General features: G+C 34.0%; 1 protein-coding gene across 7 annotated transcripts in view; it reads right to left on the bottom strand.

Moving 5' to 3' along the window:
- Positions 1 to 325: 325 nt before the first annotated feature.
- The window catches only part of ATG4C (autophagy related 4C cysteine peptidase), a 64,626-nt gene continuing 42,875 nt past the window's right edge, over positions 326 to 22,076 (bottom strand). For all 7 annotated transcript variants that reach the window (XM_019731427.3, XM_019731407.3, XM_074334838.2 and 4 more), the window contains 4 exons: positions 21,982 to 22,060; positions 21,245 to 21,321; positions 14,963 to 15,082; positions 326 to 1,486 (listed from right to left, as the gene is read on the bottom strand). In XM_019731427.3, coding sequence (XP_019586986.2) covers positions 1,319 to 1,486; positions 14,963 to 15,082; positions 21,245 to 21,321; positions 21,982 to 22,060 — 444 coding nt within the window. In that variant the 3' untranslated portion in view covers positions 326 to 1,318. The remainder of the gene's footprint in view (positions 1,487 to 14,962; positions 15,083 to 21,244; positions 21,322 to 21,981; positions 22,061 to 22,076) is intronic.

Raw genomic sequence — 22,076 nt, 5'->3', positions numbered from 1 at the left:
ACCATCCCTTGCGGGAGTCGAGGAGTTGAACCGGCAATTTTGTGGTTGAGAACCCACTGGCCCATGTGGAAATCGAACTGGCAGCCTTCGGAGTTAGAAGCACGGAGCTCCAACCACCTAAGCCACCGGGCCGCCCGGCCCCCAATGTTATGTCTTTATAAGTCACCTTTCCACATTGAAACATGGAATCTCCATAAAATAAGTTAATATTTGGCTTTCAGAGCAACATTATCATTTGCCTTCATTATAAATAAAAACTCATTTGAACCAATGATTTTTCAAATGAAAGGATTAAAATAATCTCATTAAAACCAAAACAAAGGCATTTTATGTTCTCACATCTTTATTAAAGTATTTCTGTTATAATCCTGGCTTAATAACTCCTGTACTTTTATATCACAAATTTGCCTTTAAGTAACACATAATACACTTTAAGGCAGATTTACCTTAGAAATGGCCTCAGCTTCTAAACACCACTACAGTGATTTATACACATAAGAAAAATCACATAGATCATCTACTGATATCTTTCTTGGTACTTATCTTTAGATCTAAAAACTGCATAGTAAATAGAGTTCCCATAAAATTTTATTTTTGAGATAGGAAATAAACACTATTCCTACCTTAATATTGCCTTTCTCTGATCTGATTCGATGCTATTATTATTAATAACATAACCTTTAAATTTGTGGGGAAAAAACAATACTTTATATTCACTTCTCAGAGAAGATTCAACAGCAAGAAAAATGAGGAGCCATTATAAAATCATACTGCTAAGTATTACCAAAACTCACAATTCTGCTTACATAATTGTATGCATATCACAGCTAACAATTACTATTTAACATATCAAGATACATACAAAAGTATCCTTTGGTTGCATTAATATCAGGAGGCTAGGCAGCATGGAAGATTCATTCTCTGGTCTTCTTGCCATTAGTATAAACTGAAGCTTTTGCAACTATTTGGTAATCCCGATTTTGGGGCCTATATCACAAAACCTTCATGAGACTAGTGGCCTCCGGTGGAAGAATTTGAAGACTGGAAGGCTTGCAGTTAAGGTAGAGTTATCATTAGACGATCTCAGCGAAATAGGAATGCAGACAGAATCATCTGTCATTTATTAGAAATCAAGATTCAGTAAATCACTTCTCTTTCAGAAAAATATCTTTAAAACTTGTATATTTTCAAACGTTCTTTTTTTAAAGAACATATAAAATTAAGCTATTTGTGAAAATAAATCAGTTTCAAGTATACTTGTTTCTTTTCCTTTTTCCTGCTTCAAGTTCTTCTCATCAAGCACAAATGTCCTCATCTTCTAAAGCAAGACAAACTCTTCTGCGCTAAATCTTTGTAATCCTTTCTTTTCATCCACTGAGAAAAGGTCTTCTTCATTGGTTGTAGTAGATGTAAAATCATAGTCTCTGGAATGACCATTTACAAAAGTAAATAAGGGATATTTCTCTTTAGAAGAAATTTTCAGCATCTGTAACAGAAAGTACAGAAGAATCTCTTATTGAATGCAATAGTGCACAGTAGGACCGGATGATGAAATCTAATGTTTCAGCCCTGAATCGCTCAATAGCTTTTCTCATTTACATTTATCCAGTGCAATTGCTTTACTGTCCTAGCTAAAAGACAAAAAGTTGGTCAGCATTGTATAATTTATTTACAGCTAAATACCTGCTTCTTCATTAGGACTAGACCATCAAAAATTAAGTGGATACATGTCATTCCAGTATCATCATACATGACGAATATTTACATTTGTCAAAACCCATGTAAATGTATAACACCAAGAGTGAGCCCTAATGTAAGCTACACACTCTGGGTGATAATGATGTGTCAATGTAGGTTCATCAATTGTAACAAATGTCTGGTGGGGATGTTGATAGTGAGAGAAGGGAGTATATGAAAACTTTCTGTATTTTCCACTCAATTTTGCTATGAACCTACAACTATTCTAAAAATAACGTCTATTAAAATATATACACATTGAAGGACAATTGAGCTGAACAATCAGGTTAAGTGAAAACATATCAGTACATAATCATGGAGGGAGGAAATAATTTTAGGACAAATAAAAATGGAAATGCCAAAGGAGGCTTTAGAAGTTATCTAACTCACTCTCATTCTATAAATGGGAAAATTGAGATCCAAAGGATTTAAATTACTTTTCCAAGATGACTTAACAACAACAGCAGCAACAACAAAAAGAGATAAATGAATAATGAATTATTGGGATATTAGAACTTAATGATTTATCAACACATCTTTCATACACCTTTCACAGCTATAAGCACCTATCAAGAATGTTTTTCAGACTTTCTTATTAAAAAAAATAACCATTTGAAAATTTGATTCTGAAACTTTTATCAAAAATGAAAACTTTAGTTTTCTTTTTTATATTATAAGAAAAGATACAGTGTCAAAACTTTAAAGTCCCTCTATAATGGATAATATAAAATCGACATGAAAAAAAGTCCAAATTAGTTTATCTACAGACGGTGCCAAAAATATGTATACACATTTTAAGAAATGAAAACTGTATTAAAATTGTAATATTCAATATATACCAATAATAAAGGATGAATACAAGTCACATTTGACTTCTGCAATTACAAAAGGTACTCAAAGTGGTTACCATCAGCATCCAGACACTTCTGATTACGGCGAACTACTGCTTGAGCAATGTTGACCAAAGTGTCCACTTGTATATATTTTTTTCGGCATCCCCAGTATATGACATAGGAGTATTATCAAATGAGATATCATACCAAAAAATACAATATAATTATTTAATAACTTGGGGAAGTATTTATTATATGTTAAAAGAAAAAAACAGGATATAAAGTTATATATAAAAACTAAATTATGTTAAAATAATTTTAAATATGTATTTTTAAAAAACTAGAAGGAAATACAACAAAATATAAGTGATCTCTGAATGAAAGAATTAGTGATTTTTTTTATACTTCTATTTTCCAAACTTTCTAACATGTATTTCTTGAACAGCAAGAACTCTTTTTTTAGAATTTAAGATAACTAAATTTACTATCTTATAGTTGCTTTCCAAAAGGGGCTTTGGTGGTTTGCTCAACAATAACTTTAGAATAGGCAAGTCCTCTGTTCTATTTTAATAATATAGTCAGAGATACAGGAAATGGCTTTATTACCTAAAAGACAAATCATAGATTTCTTTTCAGAAGGACAAATATTTTATTACATTTTCCCTATGTACTAAGTTGACAGGTTTCAGAATTTACAAAGGAAAAAGCTGGAGAACATAAGGTAAACAATTTCTTCCATCATAATGCTAGCAGTTGTGAGAACAGAAACAGACCAGGAGATGAGCACTTCTCCCCAGGCCAGACCTTTTCCACTAGTCTGTGACAGCACGTATGTAAAACTACACCCAGTCCAGAGAAGGCTATACCTATGTGGTCTACATTCACCACAGTGGAGCTACACTGAATGTAGGGGCTAAGTTCTAAAGTCAGACCATAACACAAAAAACAAAGATAGGTAAAATCAATATAATCAAAATCACCTTCAAAAAGCCTTTAATTTGTCTAAAGGGCACTATACAGAATTATGTGTATATAACCCTGTTCAGTACCATGTACACATGTGTAATACAGTACAGAATATAGTAACGTACAGTATGTAATAGAGTACCACTGGAAAAATGCATTACCTGTTTTATTTTGAGTTCATGTAGTTGAGCTGAAGTTAGATGTACACGTGATGTTAACTTCACTCTCTCTCCTCACTACTCAATCTTAAATCTGTAAAGTCTTACAGATTTAAGATTAAAAGCCGTAACCCAACTTTTACCCCTCACTATACTGAAAATACTCTCTTCTAGTCTGAAAATGAAAATGCCTTTTATTAGTGCTTATTCTCTTGATATTTCTATAGCAATCAATACTTCTGAGCATCTTTCCAAAAATATTTATTTCCCTTGATTTCTGTAACATTTTGCTTTCAGATTTCCTATTTTCAGACCTATTTCTTCTTTCTCCTTCATTGACTCCCCTTGTTCCTGCATTCCAAAATGCAGATATTAATCAATTATATTGATCCTTGACTCTATATATTCTATATTCTCTCTCTTAAAAATATTATCTACTCTCAGTTCCAACCATTTTTCTGTTAGGCTTTATTACCAGCCATGTTTTACAGATGAGAGAACTGAAATATTGAGGGGTTAAGTGACTTGTGCAAGTTCACACAGCTAGTGACTGACAGAGCCAGGAATTAAACTTAAGCAGCCTGGTTCTATTATATCCACTATATTATACCGCCTCCTCCAGTAAGTGGAGACGTGTTGCAACATCAACTCAAATTGATCATACCAAAATAAAATGATCATTTCTTCCTTCCAAAATTAGCTCCTTTCCAGTTTTCCCTATTTCTATCACAGGTAACATAATTTATATTAATTAGAAATCGTTTTTGTTGCCAAATGACAAACAAAAACAAAATAAAAAACAATTAATAATGGCTTTAAGTAACAGAAATTGTTTTATCACATAAGAGAAAGTCTGACATTGCTACTTGAGTTTTTCAAAGTTTCTACAATTCCCTGGGCCTTTCCCTCATGATGAAATGCCAGGTGTTGAGTTTGCATTCCAGGCGGGGCGGTGGATGGAAGGGCAGTGACGGCATTGCATCCATATTTACCATTCCATCAGAAGAGCAAAAGCTTTCCCAGGAACTCCCAGCACACATCCACTTATATTTCACTAGCCAAACTGTATCTAAATACAAGGCAGCCCAAGAAAAATGAGAATTTGGGTGGGCACGCTGTGATCCCAAATAAAATCAGGATTCTCGTAGCAAAAAAGAAAGAGAGGTAGCTATTGGACACTGGTAGCACTTGCACTTGCACAACATTCAGAGAGAAGAACCACCATGAAAATAAAACAGGGCACTGTGGTAAGAAAGGTTTCTGCAGGTTGTGTGGTCAGAAAAGGCCAAGCTGAGGCCGGAATGACAGACAATAAGGAGTCATACAGCAGAATTCTTGGAGAAGAGCACTCCAGGCAAAAAAAACAGCTGGTACAAAGGCCTAGGACGCCAGCACGCGAAGCACGTTCAAAGAACAGAAAGAAGGCCCGTGTGGCTCAGGGTAGAGGACAAGGGGAAGAGGGGTACACAGAAGCCAGATCACAGAGGCCCCAGTTCGCCGCATTAGCAAGTGATTTAAGTTCCATTGTTCCTTTCAACATTCCACCTCATCACTTTCTACCATAAACTTCCTGTGACATTCTGCCTTAGTGTTTCTGCTCAGGATGCTTCCATCACATAGCTGCCCTTCATATTTCCTTCCTGATTGCACAGTCCTTAAAGTTTCAGCCAAAGTTCCACTGATCAGTACGTTGGTCCACTGTGATTACTCCTTTCTCCGAAGTCCTATAGATTTTTCTAGTGTAGTGTAAGGATTACAAACATGGACTGTGGAACTTCATCTCAGACAAAATCTGGCTGATACTTATAAACTGTGTGATCCTGGACAAGTTACTTAACCTGACTTTCATTTTCCTTCACTGTAAAATGTCACTATAATAGCCTCTACTTCACAGAGTTGCTATGAGGATTAAGTCAGGTAATACATGTAAAGTAACTAGAAGATTGGCTGGCATCTTACATATTGGCTATTATCACTATTGATATTATTGTCATAATATTAGTCTTCTGGCATTTTTAATATACTTTTGTAGTGTCATTTTAGTATCCATTTCATGTCTTCCCAACTAAATTTTAAGTCCCTGAAGATTTTAAAAGAAATCTGAGTTGCTATCATCAAATCCCAGAGGTAAAAAAAAAAAAACCTATGAAAGAAAAATATTCTTCAGATTTCACTTGGAGAATACAGAACTAGATGGAGGGGAAATATAATCATGAACATAGACCTGAAACACTCAAGTGTTTTCAAAAAGACATTTTAGCAAAATAGCGATGGGTATGGGAAATTATGTATCATTGGAGAAAATGGGAATTTTGCCCCAGAAGAGGAAGCCAACTTATTCTCTTACTCTAGGAAACAAAGGAGTAAAAGTTACATGGAGGCTGATTCCAACTCAATATAGGAAAAGCTTCTTTAACGATAAGAGTCTGTACAAAAATGGGGAAAAAAACCTCCAAGGGAAATAATTAGATCACCATTACCTGAAATAAAGATTAGATAGTCAACTGTCTGGACCATGGGTTGATGTATAAATAGGAGACTGTATAGAATAATGCTTATGAGCACATATTCTCAAGCTAAAACTGCCTGAGGTTTGAATCTCAGCCCTGCCACTTATTTATTAGTCGTGACTTTTATGAATGTTACTGAACCTTTGTAAGTGTAAGATTCCTCATCTATAAAATGAAGATACCTACTTACTTCAACAATCTTGTGTGGATTAAATGAGGTAACATATATAATGTGCTTAGCACAGTATGAAAAGGACTCAACAAATGTTAGCCTTGGATTGAATAACCTCTAAGATCTCTTGAATCTCTAGGACTCAATGGCTGTAATATAAATTGTGTTCTGTAGCTATAGGACAACTGGCCATGTGTAAATATTTTTTCATGTGTTGATATCCATTCCGTAACGAAATGATTAACTTCCTAATACATTTTTATTGGAGATTTTTCTGGCCTTCAATGCCAGCATTAGGTAGTAAGTTGATCATTCAACAGGGGTATTTTATTTGATCATCATTAGGCTGGTAACAAGCGAAAAAAAGAGGAAGAAAAGGGGTATGAGATAAGATAAAAAAAATAACATCAGGCCCTTTACAAGACAGCCGTGCAGAGGAGATATAATCTAAGTTCAGGGCCTAGGAGGGATGTGTGTTGGAAGGAAACCTGTGAAAGATGAGCAAGTTCATCCTGCAGTCCTTGGAGAGGAACAGTACATAAAGGCACAAAAACAGGAGTGAGACACAAACTGAAAACAAGGAAAGTGATTGAAAGCCTGCATATAGACTCAATTCCCAGGTCCCTCCTTGTAACCACTACCCCTCTTCACTGCCCACCAGTCATCCTACACACAGGAAAATAAAGATTTATTCTTTGGAAAACAACAAATAAAGCTATAAACTCCAGCACACCAGGCACAGTGATGACTACAGAAGATTAGGAATTAAGTGACAGTCTAAAATACTAAACTGTAGGGCCCTCGACATCCTTCACTCCCTATTCCTGGAGCACCAGCAGGCAACATACATTCTACAGGCAGATGGAAGAACCTTTCTCTGAAAAAATTAAGCAACGCTAGAGGAAAGATCACCATTTACTAAGATTTGGGGGTCACCCAATGAAAAGGCAAGTTCACCAGCTAAAAAGCTCAACACACAGAACTTTTACTCAGCTTTTCAGTGCCTCACAGAACCTCTACTCAGCTTCTCAGTCCCTCACTCAAATATAAACAGACACAGATGACCAGCCATTTGAGGGAAAGCATCTAATGGAAAACTGGAAGATTAAAACAAAATTTTTAAAAAAGCGAGTCCATAAACATAAATGGTAAAAGGAGAAGTAAACGTCAAAATGACTATAATTAATTTCCTTGGGGAGAAGGGGAAACAATGAATTCATTAAAAAAAGAAGAGAATACTATGAAAAAGAATAATAGAAAAATAAAAATAACTCCTAGAAGTTTAAATATCATAATTGAAATTTAAGAACAATAGAAGAGTTATAAGATAAAGTAGAGGAAATCTCCCAGTACAAAATAAAAAGGGACGTGAAAAACAGAAGAAAAAAGGAAAATTAGAGGAACAATTCAGAAGGTCCAACAGCTGTATAATAAGAGTTCCAGAAAGAAAGAAGAAAACAAGAGAGGAAATAATATTGGCTTTTTGTTTTTTTCAATTTAAAGAAAACTTCCCAAAATGGAAGGAAACAGGACAACTGATGAAAAAGAATGCAAACCAAGACACATAATGAAGTTTCAGAATACTAGGTACAGATAATAGCTAACACTTTATATAGTACCTACTATAAATCAGACATTCACTTAGTAAATCATTTACTCCTCATAGTGAGGCCACAGAGCGAGGTAGCTATTAATTTTCATTGCATAAGAAAACTAATGTACAAAGAGGTTGAGGAATGCGGCCAAGGGTATGAATGGGGTGGTGGAAATGGAATTCAAACCCAAAACCTTTGAGAGAGGAAAAATGTTCACATTCAGAGGAAAAGAATTCAGAATGACATCAAACTTCTCAACAGCAACACTAGATGCTAGAAGGAAGCAGAACTGGGGCGATAATCCTAAGGAAGCTAGGATGGTGGATGAGGGTAATACTGGTAAGTGGTAAGAAGTTACCAAATTCTAAATATATTCTGAAGGAGAGATGATGGAATTTGCTGATGAATTGGACATGGAGTAAGACATAGAGCAAGGTATCCGGATTGAGTACTGAGTTTTAAGACCTGAGTCCATGGAAAAATGGAGTTGCATTTAGAGAGTAACTAAATTATTTTCACTTGGTTTACTTTATTTTACTTTTATAATTTACTTTAATAACAACATTTCTTTGTATGGATATAAGCTAAAACTATGCTCCTTTCTATAAACAGTACTCCTGTGGTAAAATTCCAATGAAATATAGAAATAAAACTAATTTTATGTTGCTTTTTAAAATGGGGCTTTATAATTTTATAGTCACATCTTACAACTTAAAAATAGCTAAAACAAGTATTTTGTAAATATAATTATTTAGAGGGCCAGGATGAGATTAATCCTGCCACCAAGAACAATTACAAGAAACAAATAAAGTAGGAAAAGCCAGCAACTATTGGAAAGCACCTGAGAGCAACCAAAACAAGCTCATCTTAAGAAGTGAAAAATCTTAGAGAGGTACAAACATCAAGAAATAATAAAGGCCAGAAGACAATGGAGTAAACACCTTTTATTCCACTGTACTGAACAAAACAACTGCTAAGATAGAATTCTACTCAGTGAAAACATCCTTCAACAATAAAGGCAAGCTTTTCCTCTTCCCTTCCCTTCACAAACAATTCATTTCTAAAGCCACTAGATGAGGCTAGAGAAAAAAAAGCATCCATGGGGTAGGAAAGTCATTCTGGTCTACTGGGTGTGTGGAAGCCAGATTGGAACCACCTTAATCAAGTGATCAAAGTTAACATAACTAATAAAGGGACACATTGAAATCATGTGCCAACCACCAGGGTGCAGTAAGAACATAGAGCAGCACTGCTGTGATATATGTGACAAAGCTACATAACCTGAAAATATAATGAGGAAACATCAGACAAACCCAAACCGAGGGGACATGCTACAAAAATTTCCACAGTATCTTGTAAAAAACAAAACAAAACAAAAAACCCTAAAGTGTCCTGTAATCTTCAACAATATCAAGGTCATATGAAAGTCAAGGAAAGATGAGGAACTGGTCTAGATTTAAAAAGGATTCAAGATTAATAAACACAACATATTTATTCTGAATGGGATCCTCTTGCTATGCAGAGCATTACTGGGACAATTAGAAAAACGTGACTAGCTTCTGATGATTACGTGGTGATTATATACAGGGCTACTTTCCTGGTTTTGACAGTTGTATTGTAGTTAGGTAGGAGAATGTCTTTGTAGGACCTGTACACTCAGTTATTCAAGGGTGATGGGCATCAGGTTGGCAACTTACTCAAAGGGCTCAGGACAAAAAATTATTTGTACTCTATTTACAACTCTCTGGTAAGGTTGTAATTATTTTAATTCTTTTAATGAAGGCAAAATAAAGATGTATTCAAACAAACAAAAATAGAAAATCTATCACCAGAAAACAGCAATAGAAGAAATAGTAAAGGAAGTTCTTCTGAGAGAAGAAAAATGATCCCAGAATGAAGCAGAGTAATATAAAAAAGAATAAATGACATCAGAAAGGGTAATATTGACTGTTTATTTTTTTATTTTTATTTTTTTTTAAGATTTTATTGGGGAAGGGGAATAGGACTTTATTGGGGAACAGTGTGTACTTCCAGGACTTTTTTCCAAGTCAAGTTGACTGTTTAAAACACAATGCCTCGTGGAATTTAAAATATATGTAGGATTAAAATATGTTCCAACAAAGCACAAAAAATAGACTTTAAGAAAAGAAATATTACTAAAGTTAGACAGTCATACAATTATAAAAGAAGTCAATTCAATAAGAAGACCAAACAAACCCAAACTTGTATATAACTAATAACAGTCTCAAAATACATATAACAAAAAGAGAACTTAAAGGAGAAATGGACAACCTACAATCACAATTGGTAACTTTTTATCACATATATACCATGCAGGAACCAAAAAAAGGAACACAAAAGTAACAACATGATTTAACTACTTAGAGACATTGAGGGAGGGAGAGAGAGGAAGAGAGCTTTGAGCTACATCAGGCAGTGTGACCCAAACAGGCAAAACAGTGCTGTGTACTTTATATTCCACTGGGGAAGACAGATAATAATAAACGTAATAGATAAGTAAATTGTACAGTGTATTAGAAAGTAATAAGTGCTAAGGAAAAAGGAAAAAGACAAAGTAAGAGGGAATGGTGGGGAAGACTGCATTTTTAAACAAAATGGTCCAATTAGGCCTCACTGAGGAGAAGACATCTAAGCCAAGAGTGAAAGGAGGTGAAGGCGTCAGCCAGGCTGATACCTGAGGGAAGAGCATCCCAGTCTGGTGCAGCGGCTCTACGACAGGAGTCTGCCTGCTGGGTTAGTGGATCTGCACGGAGGCCTACATGGTGAAAGCACAATGAGAGCGAGGCAAAATGGGAGATGAGACGTTGAGATAAGGGGGAAGGGCATGGAGACACAGATCCTCCACGGCCTTGGAAAATATGGTGAGAACTTCGTAACTTTTAAGTAAACTGGGAAGTCAAGGCAGGTTTTTAGGAGAGGAATGGTATGATTCCATTTATGTTTTAAAAGGATTATCTGGGCTGCTACATTGAGAATAGGTTGCAGAGGGGCTTAGAAACTAATTAGGAGGCCACTGTAGTCATGACGGTGGCTCAGACCAGGATAATAGCAGGGGAGGCATGAAAAGTGGTCTGATTCTAGATGTACTTTGAACATATAATTGGTTATGGGATACGAGAGACACAAAGAAAGTAGGGATCACTCTAAAGCTTTGGGCCTGAGCAGCTAGGACAAAACTGCCCTCAAATGAGATGAGGAAAACTATGAATGGAACAGGTTTAAAAAGAAAATCAGAAATTTGGTTTTGGATATGCACATCACATACAAAGAGTGTTGAATGGCAGTTGGACATATAAAATCTATAGTTTGGAAGAGAGGTTTGGGGTAATGATCTTGGTTTTAATTGATTTACAATTGATATTTAAAGCTATGGGACTAGATGAGCTAGGTCACCAAGATAAAGAAGACATGAGAACCAAAGACTAAGCCCTGGGGTAGTTCAACATTAAGAGGTTGGGGAGAAGAGCAGGCAAAGGAGACTTGGGAAGGAATAACTAGCAAAGAATGAGAAAAACCAAGACAGTTTTGCTCCTGAAAGCCAAATGAAGAAGGTGTAAGAAAGGTGCAGGGGACTTTCATCTATGTGAGATGCTAATGTCAGGATGAGTAAGAGGAAGACTAAGAAATGACCAAGGGACTTAGCAATGTGGGGTCATCAGTGACCCTGAAAAGGAGTTTTGGTCAAATGGTAGGGGTGAGATCACTCAAATATCTGTTGACTAAATTAATTTTTTGATCAACATATAAGGCTTCTGCCCTCAAGTAGTATATAGTTCAAGAGGGGAATAAGACAAGAGACATCTATTACCTTGACTATGATAAGCATCCACCATAGAAATAGAAATAAATTGATAGGGGAAGGAAGGGTGTTGAAATGAGAAGGATGTCTCATCCAAATCAAAGTTCTTTATTGTGATGGTGCTATTTAATTTGGGCCTGAAAGTTTAGGCTTAATTTCTGTTGGCTTCGGGAGAAGGAAGTGTACTTCAAGCAGAGGAAGTAAGAAGAGGAAAGGTACCAGAAGAGAAAAATGTAGAGCTTGTCTAGAGAATGGCAAATAGTCCAATTTGGTAGGTGCCAAGGATACATCGAGGGCAGAATTTCTGTCCTCTGACTGCCTGAATCTCTAGGGGTGTGTCCCGGAAGGGAGTCTGCATTTCTAATGAGCCTCCCAAGTAACCTTGCACATCAAATCTGAGAACCACTGCTGATGTTGTTGGGTGGCACTGGGACAAATACTTTAATACTTATGAGTGTATGTTTATATTAATATTAGAAAAATATAACAGTAATATCATACATGTAGTTTCCTATTTATTACTGATTTGGACAAGGCTATTTAAGTTAAAAATGATGAAAAGAAAATATTCATTAATCATAACTGAGACAGCATACATAGCAAAGATAATGAAGGATGTATATAAATGTCCAAGGCTTGAGAAACACTGCTGTAGGAACTAGTGAAGGAGGAAGCCAGAAAAGAGGTTGGAATAATATTTGAAAGTCTTGAATGCCAAGCTGAAGAAGTTTGTACTTTAACAATATACTGATTTTATTAATTTCAAGCACACAAAAATACAAAGAATAACATAAAAATACCCATGTGCTACCACTGAGCTTAAGGAAAAAAATTACATATGTAATTGAAATTTACAGGCGGCCAGATGGCTCAGTTGGGTAGAGCGCGAGCTCTTAACAACAAGGTTGCTGGTTCAATTCCCCCATGTGATAGTGGGGTGCAATCCCTGCAACTAAGATTGAAAATGGTGACTGGACTAGGAGCTGAGCTGCACCCTCCAAAACTAGATCGAGGGACAACAACTTGGAGCTGATGGGCCCTGGAAAAACACACTATTCTCAAATATTCCCCAATAAAAAAATTTTAAAATACAAAACAAAAAACACTGGATTCATTAATAAAGTTTAAAAAAAAAGTAAAGATTATGTCTTGGTCATTTTATGCTTTCAATATGATAGTTACTCAGATCCTTGCTGAACTGAGTTCTGCTAAAATTGAATTAATTTAACAATTTTTATTAACATTTTAAAAATCACGTATTTAAGACTTTAGAATATTCATTCACATAGCATTACAAATTAAACATTAGAATCTACACTATCTAGCTTCATTTTCAAAATAAGAAAACTCAAAATACATCCTTATCTACAAACAAGTAATTTTAAGTTGTTTTCATTTTTAAAGAGAAAAAAAGAACTGTTTTACTAAAAATGTCAAATTCATTTTTTTTTAGGAAGCAAAGGAAAACTGCTTAATTTACAACCTTCCAAGCACTAGTTAATGATCAAGTTATTAATTGACAAAGTGAGTTTTTGATACTGCTGCAAAAAGCTATCAACTTAAGAACACTTTTATTAAAGCAAAGTTAATTGACTCTGGCAAAATTCTCAGTATTTCCAAATGATATTTCAATATTGTTTCTCTTTGCTTTCATATTGCATATTACTCTGATGCATCAAGAGCAATGATTTCTAAGTAGTTTTCCAATGTAAAAATCATAACTATCAATGTAAAAACCACAAAACCATCTGTTTTTAATCAGAAAATATCAACATGCAACTCATTTGCGAATCTTGTTTTTTCAACTTGGTTATAATAACTTGTTTCTATTCCAGGAGTAGACCACTTTACTGTTCTAAATAGACTTATTTTAACCTAGATAGAAAATAAAATAGAAGCAGAAAAAATGGAACTTTTTAATGGAAAATATTCATCAGTATCTATATTACAACATCACTTAGATTTGTATATTTTAGCACATCCATAATATTTTATAAGGACACAGAATTATCAAACTAAAATATACAACTATTACTAATTTTAAGTAATAAAAGAGGAGGAAAGAAGAGGATACATATTTTGTTATGTTCACTTGCCCTTCCAGGTTGAGAAAGACGACAACTGTGAGAAATGAAGAATAAAGGAAGGTTCTCATATATCTCCTTTTCTCCTCATTCATTTTTCTGCCATGGTTCTGTTAAATTTCCTCTTTTAGGTCAAGTAAACTAAACCTAGCTTATACGAAACTTTTTATTTAACTTTTTCATTTTATTTTTGCATTATAAAAATCAAATTTCAACCCACTATGTCTATTTTCCTGAAAAAATTAACTGTAAGTAAAGTAGTCGTAAGGTACTATTATCTTTGAGCTCAAGTTTAAAATTCCCAAAAGTGATTCTAGTACTGGTTTTACTTACCCATAAAATGGTAACCTATAGCTATTGTTACTAATAAACCAGCCCATCCAGTTATGCTTACTTCCCAAATAAGTTATCTTTTTGACTTTCTAAAGCACTAAAAATATAGACAATCCTTGAGGCTCTATAAATGTTTCAGCAGTACTGTACTCAAGGAGCAGAAAAACGCAGAAGTTTAAAGATAATGAGAAGGAGTTAAATAAACCTATTTCAAAGATCCTATAAGTACAATAGATCAGATTAGACAAGCTTATTGGAAGGTAACAACACAGCTCATTTGATAAAGCAGTTCTGAGAAATCCAAAAATACCATTTTTCTTTTTAAAAAAATCAAAGAAGCACTTGAACTAACAAGAAATAATGCACAATTTGGCTTGATCAAATACTTCATTAATTTTTTTTTCTACCCCCTAAGGTACTGCCCTTTTAAAATCTTCTTCAAATAAAATATAACCAAATTGCTTGCCCATATAACGTAATGCCTTTGCAAAGGGATTTTTATTTCAACAGTGCCACCTAGTGGACCAATCAATACTCTCAACTGGTCACTACTACCTAGTTGGTTTCATCAGTATCAGAGGCTAGGAATCCCCAAATAGTTTCATTTTCTCCTTCACAATATTCCTAATATTAACACCCAAAGGGCAACTTAACAAATGTATCATAATTTACAGATCTTTGTCTTTTTATAGGCTATCTCTAATAAAAATTAGGTCATTTACAAACATTATTATAATATTTTAAATAACAGTACCTTAGTGATTTCTTCAGAAGCTCGTTTGAAGTCCTGAACATTTCGACAGTAAAATCCTATTGTACAGCTAGGATCCATTTTTCGAAATGACATCTTTTTGGGAGAAGGGCAGTGGAATGTCTGTAATTTTAAAAGTTCTTTAGGATTAATTTATTTTTATTTGATGTACATAAGTACTTACAAGATTACTTCATTTAAAATTTGCCATCTAGCTTTTTTCAAAACTATAAACATGTTTTTCAAATAGTGTTTTAGCCTATCCAATGCAGATGGGCCTTCCTGCTTTCCAAAGCTGTAAAATATGACAGCCAGCACCGGGTATATTCAATTAATCAAACATCCACCTTATGTGACATTAGTGCCATTCTGTAAAAGAGTATGTGTCAAAGTAGTATGCATTTCTAACACTTGTAGAAAGGAAGAAAAATGTGCCACTGAAAGAGATGAATAAGCTAATACAAGGTTTAGAATCAAGTTAGCCATTTCGATGAAAGTACAATTAAGTCCGTTTTGTTAAAATTTTTTTAATGTGTTTAATAAGGATATTATGACTTTTTAAACAAATAGACAGATTCATGTAAATGTTCCACAGTGAAAATTTTGTTAAAAATTTTTTAGTGTGTTTAATAAGGATATTATGACTTTTTAAACAAATAGACAGATTCATGTAAATGTTCCACAGTGAAAAGAAGTCAACTTGAGAGTTTTGGCAATTGACACAATTAGTACATAACTGCACATTCTTCCAACCCACTCTTCTACTGCACATTAAGTTCATGTTTATTCCCAAACAGGACACAAGTGAAAACTGCTCTATTATGGTCCTTGCTCTCCTTCTTACCTTCCCTCCTGTCCCTTTAGTTCTCTTTTCTCAAGTGGTCACAGCGCCACAGATGTAAATGGGCTGGGGGGGCAGTTCTAGTCTCTACCCTTGCTACTGGGATATGGCTATGAGTAGAGTATGAATCTTTAGACAATACAAAAGTAAGAAAAGCGCAGAATACAAAGCTAATGATTCCAATCGTTTTTTTCTTCACTACCACAATCTGGTACTTTGTTTTAAATATTTTTTTTTTTTTTTTTTTTTACTCTTTGAATGCTCATAGATCTTGTCCCTAAAAATCACTGATGCTACCAAGTCTTTTTTGTACGTATAAAAGAAAAGATGTTTATGGACAAAAGGAGAGCCATAACAATATATATTCATATTTGTTTATATTTGCATAAATTCTGTAAGGATATACAAAAATTAACAAGTTTAAGGGAGAGGAATAAAACTGGCAGATGGGAGACAGGTGTGGGAAATTCTTTGCTGTATAGTTTATATTTTCGGATTAAAGAACAAGCTCAATTAAGAAACAATCTTGGGGTGGCCAGTTAGCTCAGTTGGTTAGAGCGAGGTGCTAATAACACCAAGGCTGCCAGTTTGATCCCCGCATGGGCCACTGTGAGCTGCACCCTCCTTAAAAAAAGAAAAACAATCTAGGCTGAATTTGAACTTAAAAAGTTAAAATTTCTCTATATTTGGTGCCTAAAACTAAGGGATTTTCACTTGAAACTACCTGTCAAGATATGGGAAAATGCAGGCTTTCCCATTTGCTGTGTTTTGGTGAATCAATCAAAATCATCTTTTTTCTCCCTGTACGTCCTACTGATCCACTTAGTATCCCATATTAACATCAGAGGGTATGCAACATGCATACGTCCAAGCCGCTTCTTATTCCCTTATGGATAGTTCAATTACACATAAGATTCAAATCCAACATCATAGACCAAACAAATGTGTTTTCAAAACTATGACTTCTACTAAATGCTTAGCTAACACTTACTTTATATAGTGAGATCCAACTAGCTAAACTGGAACCTCCAGGGTATCAGTCAACACAAGTATTGTCTTAGTTGAACTTTTTCTAACATTGCTTCATCTGTTTTGTTTATAAGGGGATATTAAAAACAGATCTAGAAAGGCATAGAAGAGCTAAGTAAACTTGTTAGTTAACAATATACAGGAGTATACTGGTCTATAAGGCACAGAGCTCGCTAGGTTAATGTTTCCAAAAATTATTCTTTATACAAGGTATCTAAAAACAGTCATTTGCCCAACTCCTTCCCAAGCCAATAAAAAGGAATATTTATTTAGTTTTTTACTCCTGGGGGATAAGAAAGAAGGGTCAAAAGTTTGTACAAGGTCCAAAAAAATATTTTTTAACTCATGTACAAGGGCGCCCTATATTGTTCTAAAGTATTGCTTAAAGTTTTCATGTAAGAAACAATGAGAATAAACCGGAATATGCTTTGCAGTATTCCACTGTATTGCTTCAATTATCATAGATGGTAATGCAAACTTACTAAATTGTTATTCATGATTGTTTTGGTATCTACAAAGAACTCTTTTAACTATTCACAAAAACATAGATATAAATCTTTGATCACTGAAAACTGAAATTGTTATTGGGTGTTACGAACAAGGATTCATGCTACAGAGGCATATGATATCATTTAAACTTAAAATTATATTCCTTTGTTCACCCATGAAGATTCTGAATTCAAGCCAACATTAATTTATAATTCAGAATCACTTCCAAATATTATCCCAAGTGGTATTACTAGGCTATGGTCAGTTTGTGATCATTCTTTGAGCTATGCACTTACGATTTCTTTTTTAATTTTGAAAATTCTAATTATTGGTAAGGCTAGCAGTTTCTAATTCACACCCACATTTTAGGGAGAGCTCACTAGATACAAATCTGTGACAATGAAACATACTTCTGAGAGAACTGGTCAAAGTGAGTGAATTCTCCTTTATTTCATGTTTCAAAACTATTCATTGCCTTAACAATAGTTACTACGCACCTATATTAAATGCTAGGCAGGGCTCTAAGCCTATTATTTGGAATAGTGGATTCTATGACCTAAACATACAAACATAATGAAATACTTTTAGGTGTGGCAATTTACATGAAGCTTCCTTAGTTAAAGAATCCCTTACTAATAAGCACTTCCTACTATTAATAACTGCAGTTCACATGTGTAATTCATAAAGGGTACATCTTTCACTGATGAATTCACTCATCCATCTATCTAATCACATCACATCATTCTAATAGCTTTAAGGCGACTAGTCTCTGAATTTACTAGGATTAAATTCACTAGATTAAAATAGTCACCACTGTATGAACTTTCTAAAACCAGAAACTTGAAATTAGGGGCCCAGGAATTAGAACAGACTAACATGTCTGCTAATGAGTCTTATCTTATTAATAGAATATTAATATTACAGTAATAGAATATTATCTTAATACTAGAATAGAATTTGGTATTTGTAGGAGTTAAAACTGGTCATTCTCAAAGTATCACATAAATAACATGAAGCAATAGTCTCTGGTTTATGAAATCTTAACTTATTAAATGCATACACACACACAAATAAAAACATATTTTATATACGTATATAAACACATATATACTTTATAGAGTTGAAATATATATATTCACTAGTCCTCTCAGCCTAACAGTTACAACTCTGCCTGTCCTAACCATTGACAATGCGGGTTGCAAGTCAACGTGCCCTCATTGCTAAGGCCTATTAGAGTTCTTCTTCTCATTCCCTTCTAATTTCATGTTGTCCTTTCATGACTTTTCCTTTAAGGTTGTTCACGCTGCATCTTTGAACTCCATTCTCTATCTGAAAATCATAGAGTATGAGTTTACACATTATAATATGTCCTTGCATTAAACCATAAGCTCTATTCCTCAATCTGGACCAAGGATTGCCCTGGCATATCCCCACTGCTCAATTTATGATGTAAATATGACTGCATACTTACATTCACTTCACAGTATTAAAAACTCAGTGAAGATAACTAAAGATGAGGAAGATTATCTTAAAAGTATAGGAATCCAATAGTATATATATACTAATATTTTTATAGGAAAATGTCACAAGAATTAAAAATTAATACAAATGTATATAATCAAAGCATTTGCAACTACAGATAAGAAAAAGTTCAAGAGGACTCTAGAGTGCTTAGGACGGTATCTTGCACATAGAATGAGCTCAATAAATCATAGTTTAAAAAGAAAGAAATACCTTGGTCTGATTAGGTTTCAAATTTTTAAATATTCAACTCTAGACATACAGGAATTCTATGCCAGAAGAACAACACAGGATATAACCTGCTAAATCTCTTCTTCAATCTCAAATATTCTGATATACTACTTTTAAAATTTTCTTAATCCTATTGGATTCAGGACGCTCACTTAAAATTATTCATAGCAATTGTTTACACAGAATCAGGTAAAAGGTCTAAGATTTTAATTTCTCCATCGACTGACCAAAAGAAGTATTTATCCAAAAAAAAAAGTTGCTTTCAAAAATAATTTTAATAATTGAGGTATAAGGGTGGTTTTAGAATGTGCATATAATTCATTACATCAAACAACAGCAAATTTCAATAGCACATAAACACACAACCAATACAACAAGGCAAGGATGGTTAGTAATACAGGGTAGTTAAAAAATCTCCACTTGGAGCCTGTTAAGCTTAAAATATGATAAAAAGCAGAAAGTAAAATTATATTTCTGTACAAAGATAGATAACTTGCTATATTTTTTATATTATACTCTCATGGGAAAATAAATGATGCTATTCAATAAATAATCTGAGATAAATCCCTGATTTAAGAAAAATGAAAAATTGTCCAGAGGAATTACCCAGACAGGTTGAAGTAAGTCTAGCAGCATCTTAAAAATGCAACATCTAAACCTACTTCCTTGGTGTCTCAATGCATAAGAAATAAATGCTTCTACGCATTTAATTTAAGAAGTTACCTAATTCCACCAAATTTTACTTTAGAAAGTCTCTTAAAATCAATTCTTCTTTTCCATTCTCACTACCACCACCCTACTTCAAGCTTTTATTGATTCACTTGTAAAGTGTTGCAACAACCTCCCAATAATGAATGGCAATCTTTCTAATATTGATTGTGTAGACATAACTAGGATATTAATTCACCTGGCATCCTGGTAGTCTCTCAAAATATCAGATAACTAGTCTCTCTCTACTTGCCAAAATAATGAACACCAATAATCTTTTAATTTGCCTATTTTAGATAATACTAGAACACTATGAATAATTTTCCATCTGAATCTCAAGTATCTACTTTTTTTAAGGAGTCAAGTTGGCACATACACACTAGAAATGTAACTTAGACATAGGACTCAGCGTCACAAGACCACACCGCAGTAGAAAAAGAACTACAGTGTGGTTCACATAGCACAATTCTCTAGTACCTCCTGTGGCATCAATTAGTCAACTAGAAATATTTATTAAGGTTCACATGCAAGATACTATGAAGGAAGAAAGTAGAAAGCAAACCTGACCTTTAGCCTCAAGATGCTTGCACTTTCGTTGAGGTAATAGTTTACAAAAGATGCTACAATGTTTTATAATGTATCTTTCTGAATCAGATTTTAATCATGCAGTTGATGTTTTCATAATCTACCTGTGAAATACTATTAGATACTACCATTAGCTAGCAAGCTATTACTAAAAGTACTAAACCATACTTCGAACTTGTCAAGTAATCTATGCCACTCAAGTGATTTAAATTATTTTAAAACTCTATAAAAGCATCAACTGGGAAAACAAGAACCAAAACAATGTAATAATTATGTCTCACGCAAATTTTCTGAATTAAAATACTGGCTCACAAGATGACCAACACAAAGGAAAAGATGTTAAGAAATCAAAGCTAAAACAAGTATTAGAAACCCAACTAAGCTCTTAAAAACTTCTTAGCTAGAGGCTAAGATTTAATTACTATACAAAAGAATTACTTTAATTACTATGCAAAATAGTTTAGCAGATAGTCTTCTTAAGTTACCTTATCATTCTAACCCAACTCCATCATCTTCTTTATTTTTCTTTTGTTTCCCCTTTATTTCTTTTCTAAAACATGCCTAACATTTTTATTCCTCAGTACTGTTCAGCTACATTATCTACAAAATTACTTGACGGCTTGATCATTTATTTTGGTAGGGCTGGGGTATCTAACAAGTTAGAGACAGAGATAAATGGAGAAGAAAGTATATCATAAATTAAAATTCAGCTACAAATTATTTAACCTTTGACCATGGTATGGGTTATGGTTTTACAAACTTGTAAAATATTGATTATTAACCTGTAGTTGTAATATCATAAAAGCATAGCTGCCTAACACATCTCTAAATAATCAGGGTTTGCATCATATGATAAGAAAACAGCTCTTAATCCATAGTACCTCAAGAGGGAAATCCTTTATGCTGACATCTACAAAAGATTGGCAGTAATGAGGATCCATGTAAATCAAACTGTCATCTACAAGGGCAAAACAGAAGACAAGTAATTCAAAAAACACCTTATTATTACACAGCTTACAATCCAATTTCTATGTAGAATAGCTGAAAAAAATCTGGGAGTAACAGCTTGCCAAACTGATATTCATTGACTGAAACATAGATTTGCACAGGACAGATTAACTTTTGCATAATCAAATATGCTTGTATAAGCAGAATTTTTATAAAGTGATGAGACTGTCATTTAATTTTTGGTGATAAAATTACTTTCACAAACACACAATTATATTCTACAGTTTGCACATGAAAAATGTATTGCACTACTTTATCCTGACAGGAAGAACATATTGCTTGTCATTTTATCATCAACTAGCACCACTAAACCTGGTAAAAAAGTAAATATGTAAATAGCAACTGCCAGAATGTGAAAGCAATGTCTTCTGAAGTTTAGTGAAACCAATAAATTATGCCTTGTTTATGCAATAACAGAAATTAAACATACATTTTACAGAATCCAATTACGTTGTGGACCAAATGACAAATGAGTGGTTATGGGAGGGCTGATGAATTTATAAGGTACTCATTTTGCTCTGTTAATCATCCTGCTTCCAGATGATCCCATATTAACTTTCTGACTTTTAAAAGAAAACAATGAGGAAATATATTTTACTAAATCACTAACCTTGAAATCCAGCAAAGTAATATGACTGTTTTGGTTTGCCACCAATAATTCCCACACAGTATTCAAGGCTTAAAATGCCCTGCCAAAGAAATTAA

This window comes from Rhinolophus sinicus, chromosome 14 (assembly GCF_057876585.1).
Source record: "Rhinolophus sinicus isolate RSI-liver-muscle chromosome 14, RSI-T2T, whole genome shotgun sequence".
Classification (NCBI taxonomy): Eukaryota; Metazoa; Chordata; class Mammalia; order Chiroptera; family Rhinolophidae; genus Rhinolophus; species Rhinolophus sinicus.
This window is presented reverse-complemented; position numbering and strand designations above follow the sequence as displayed.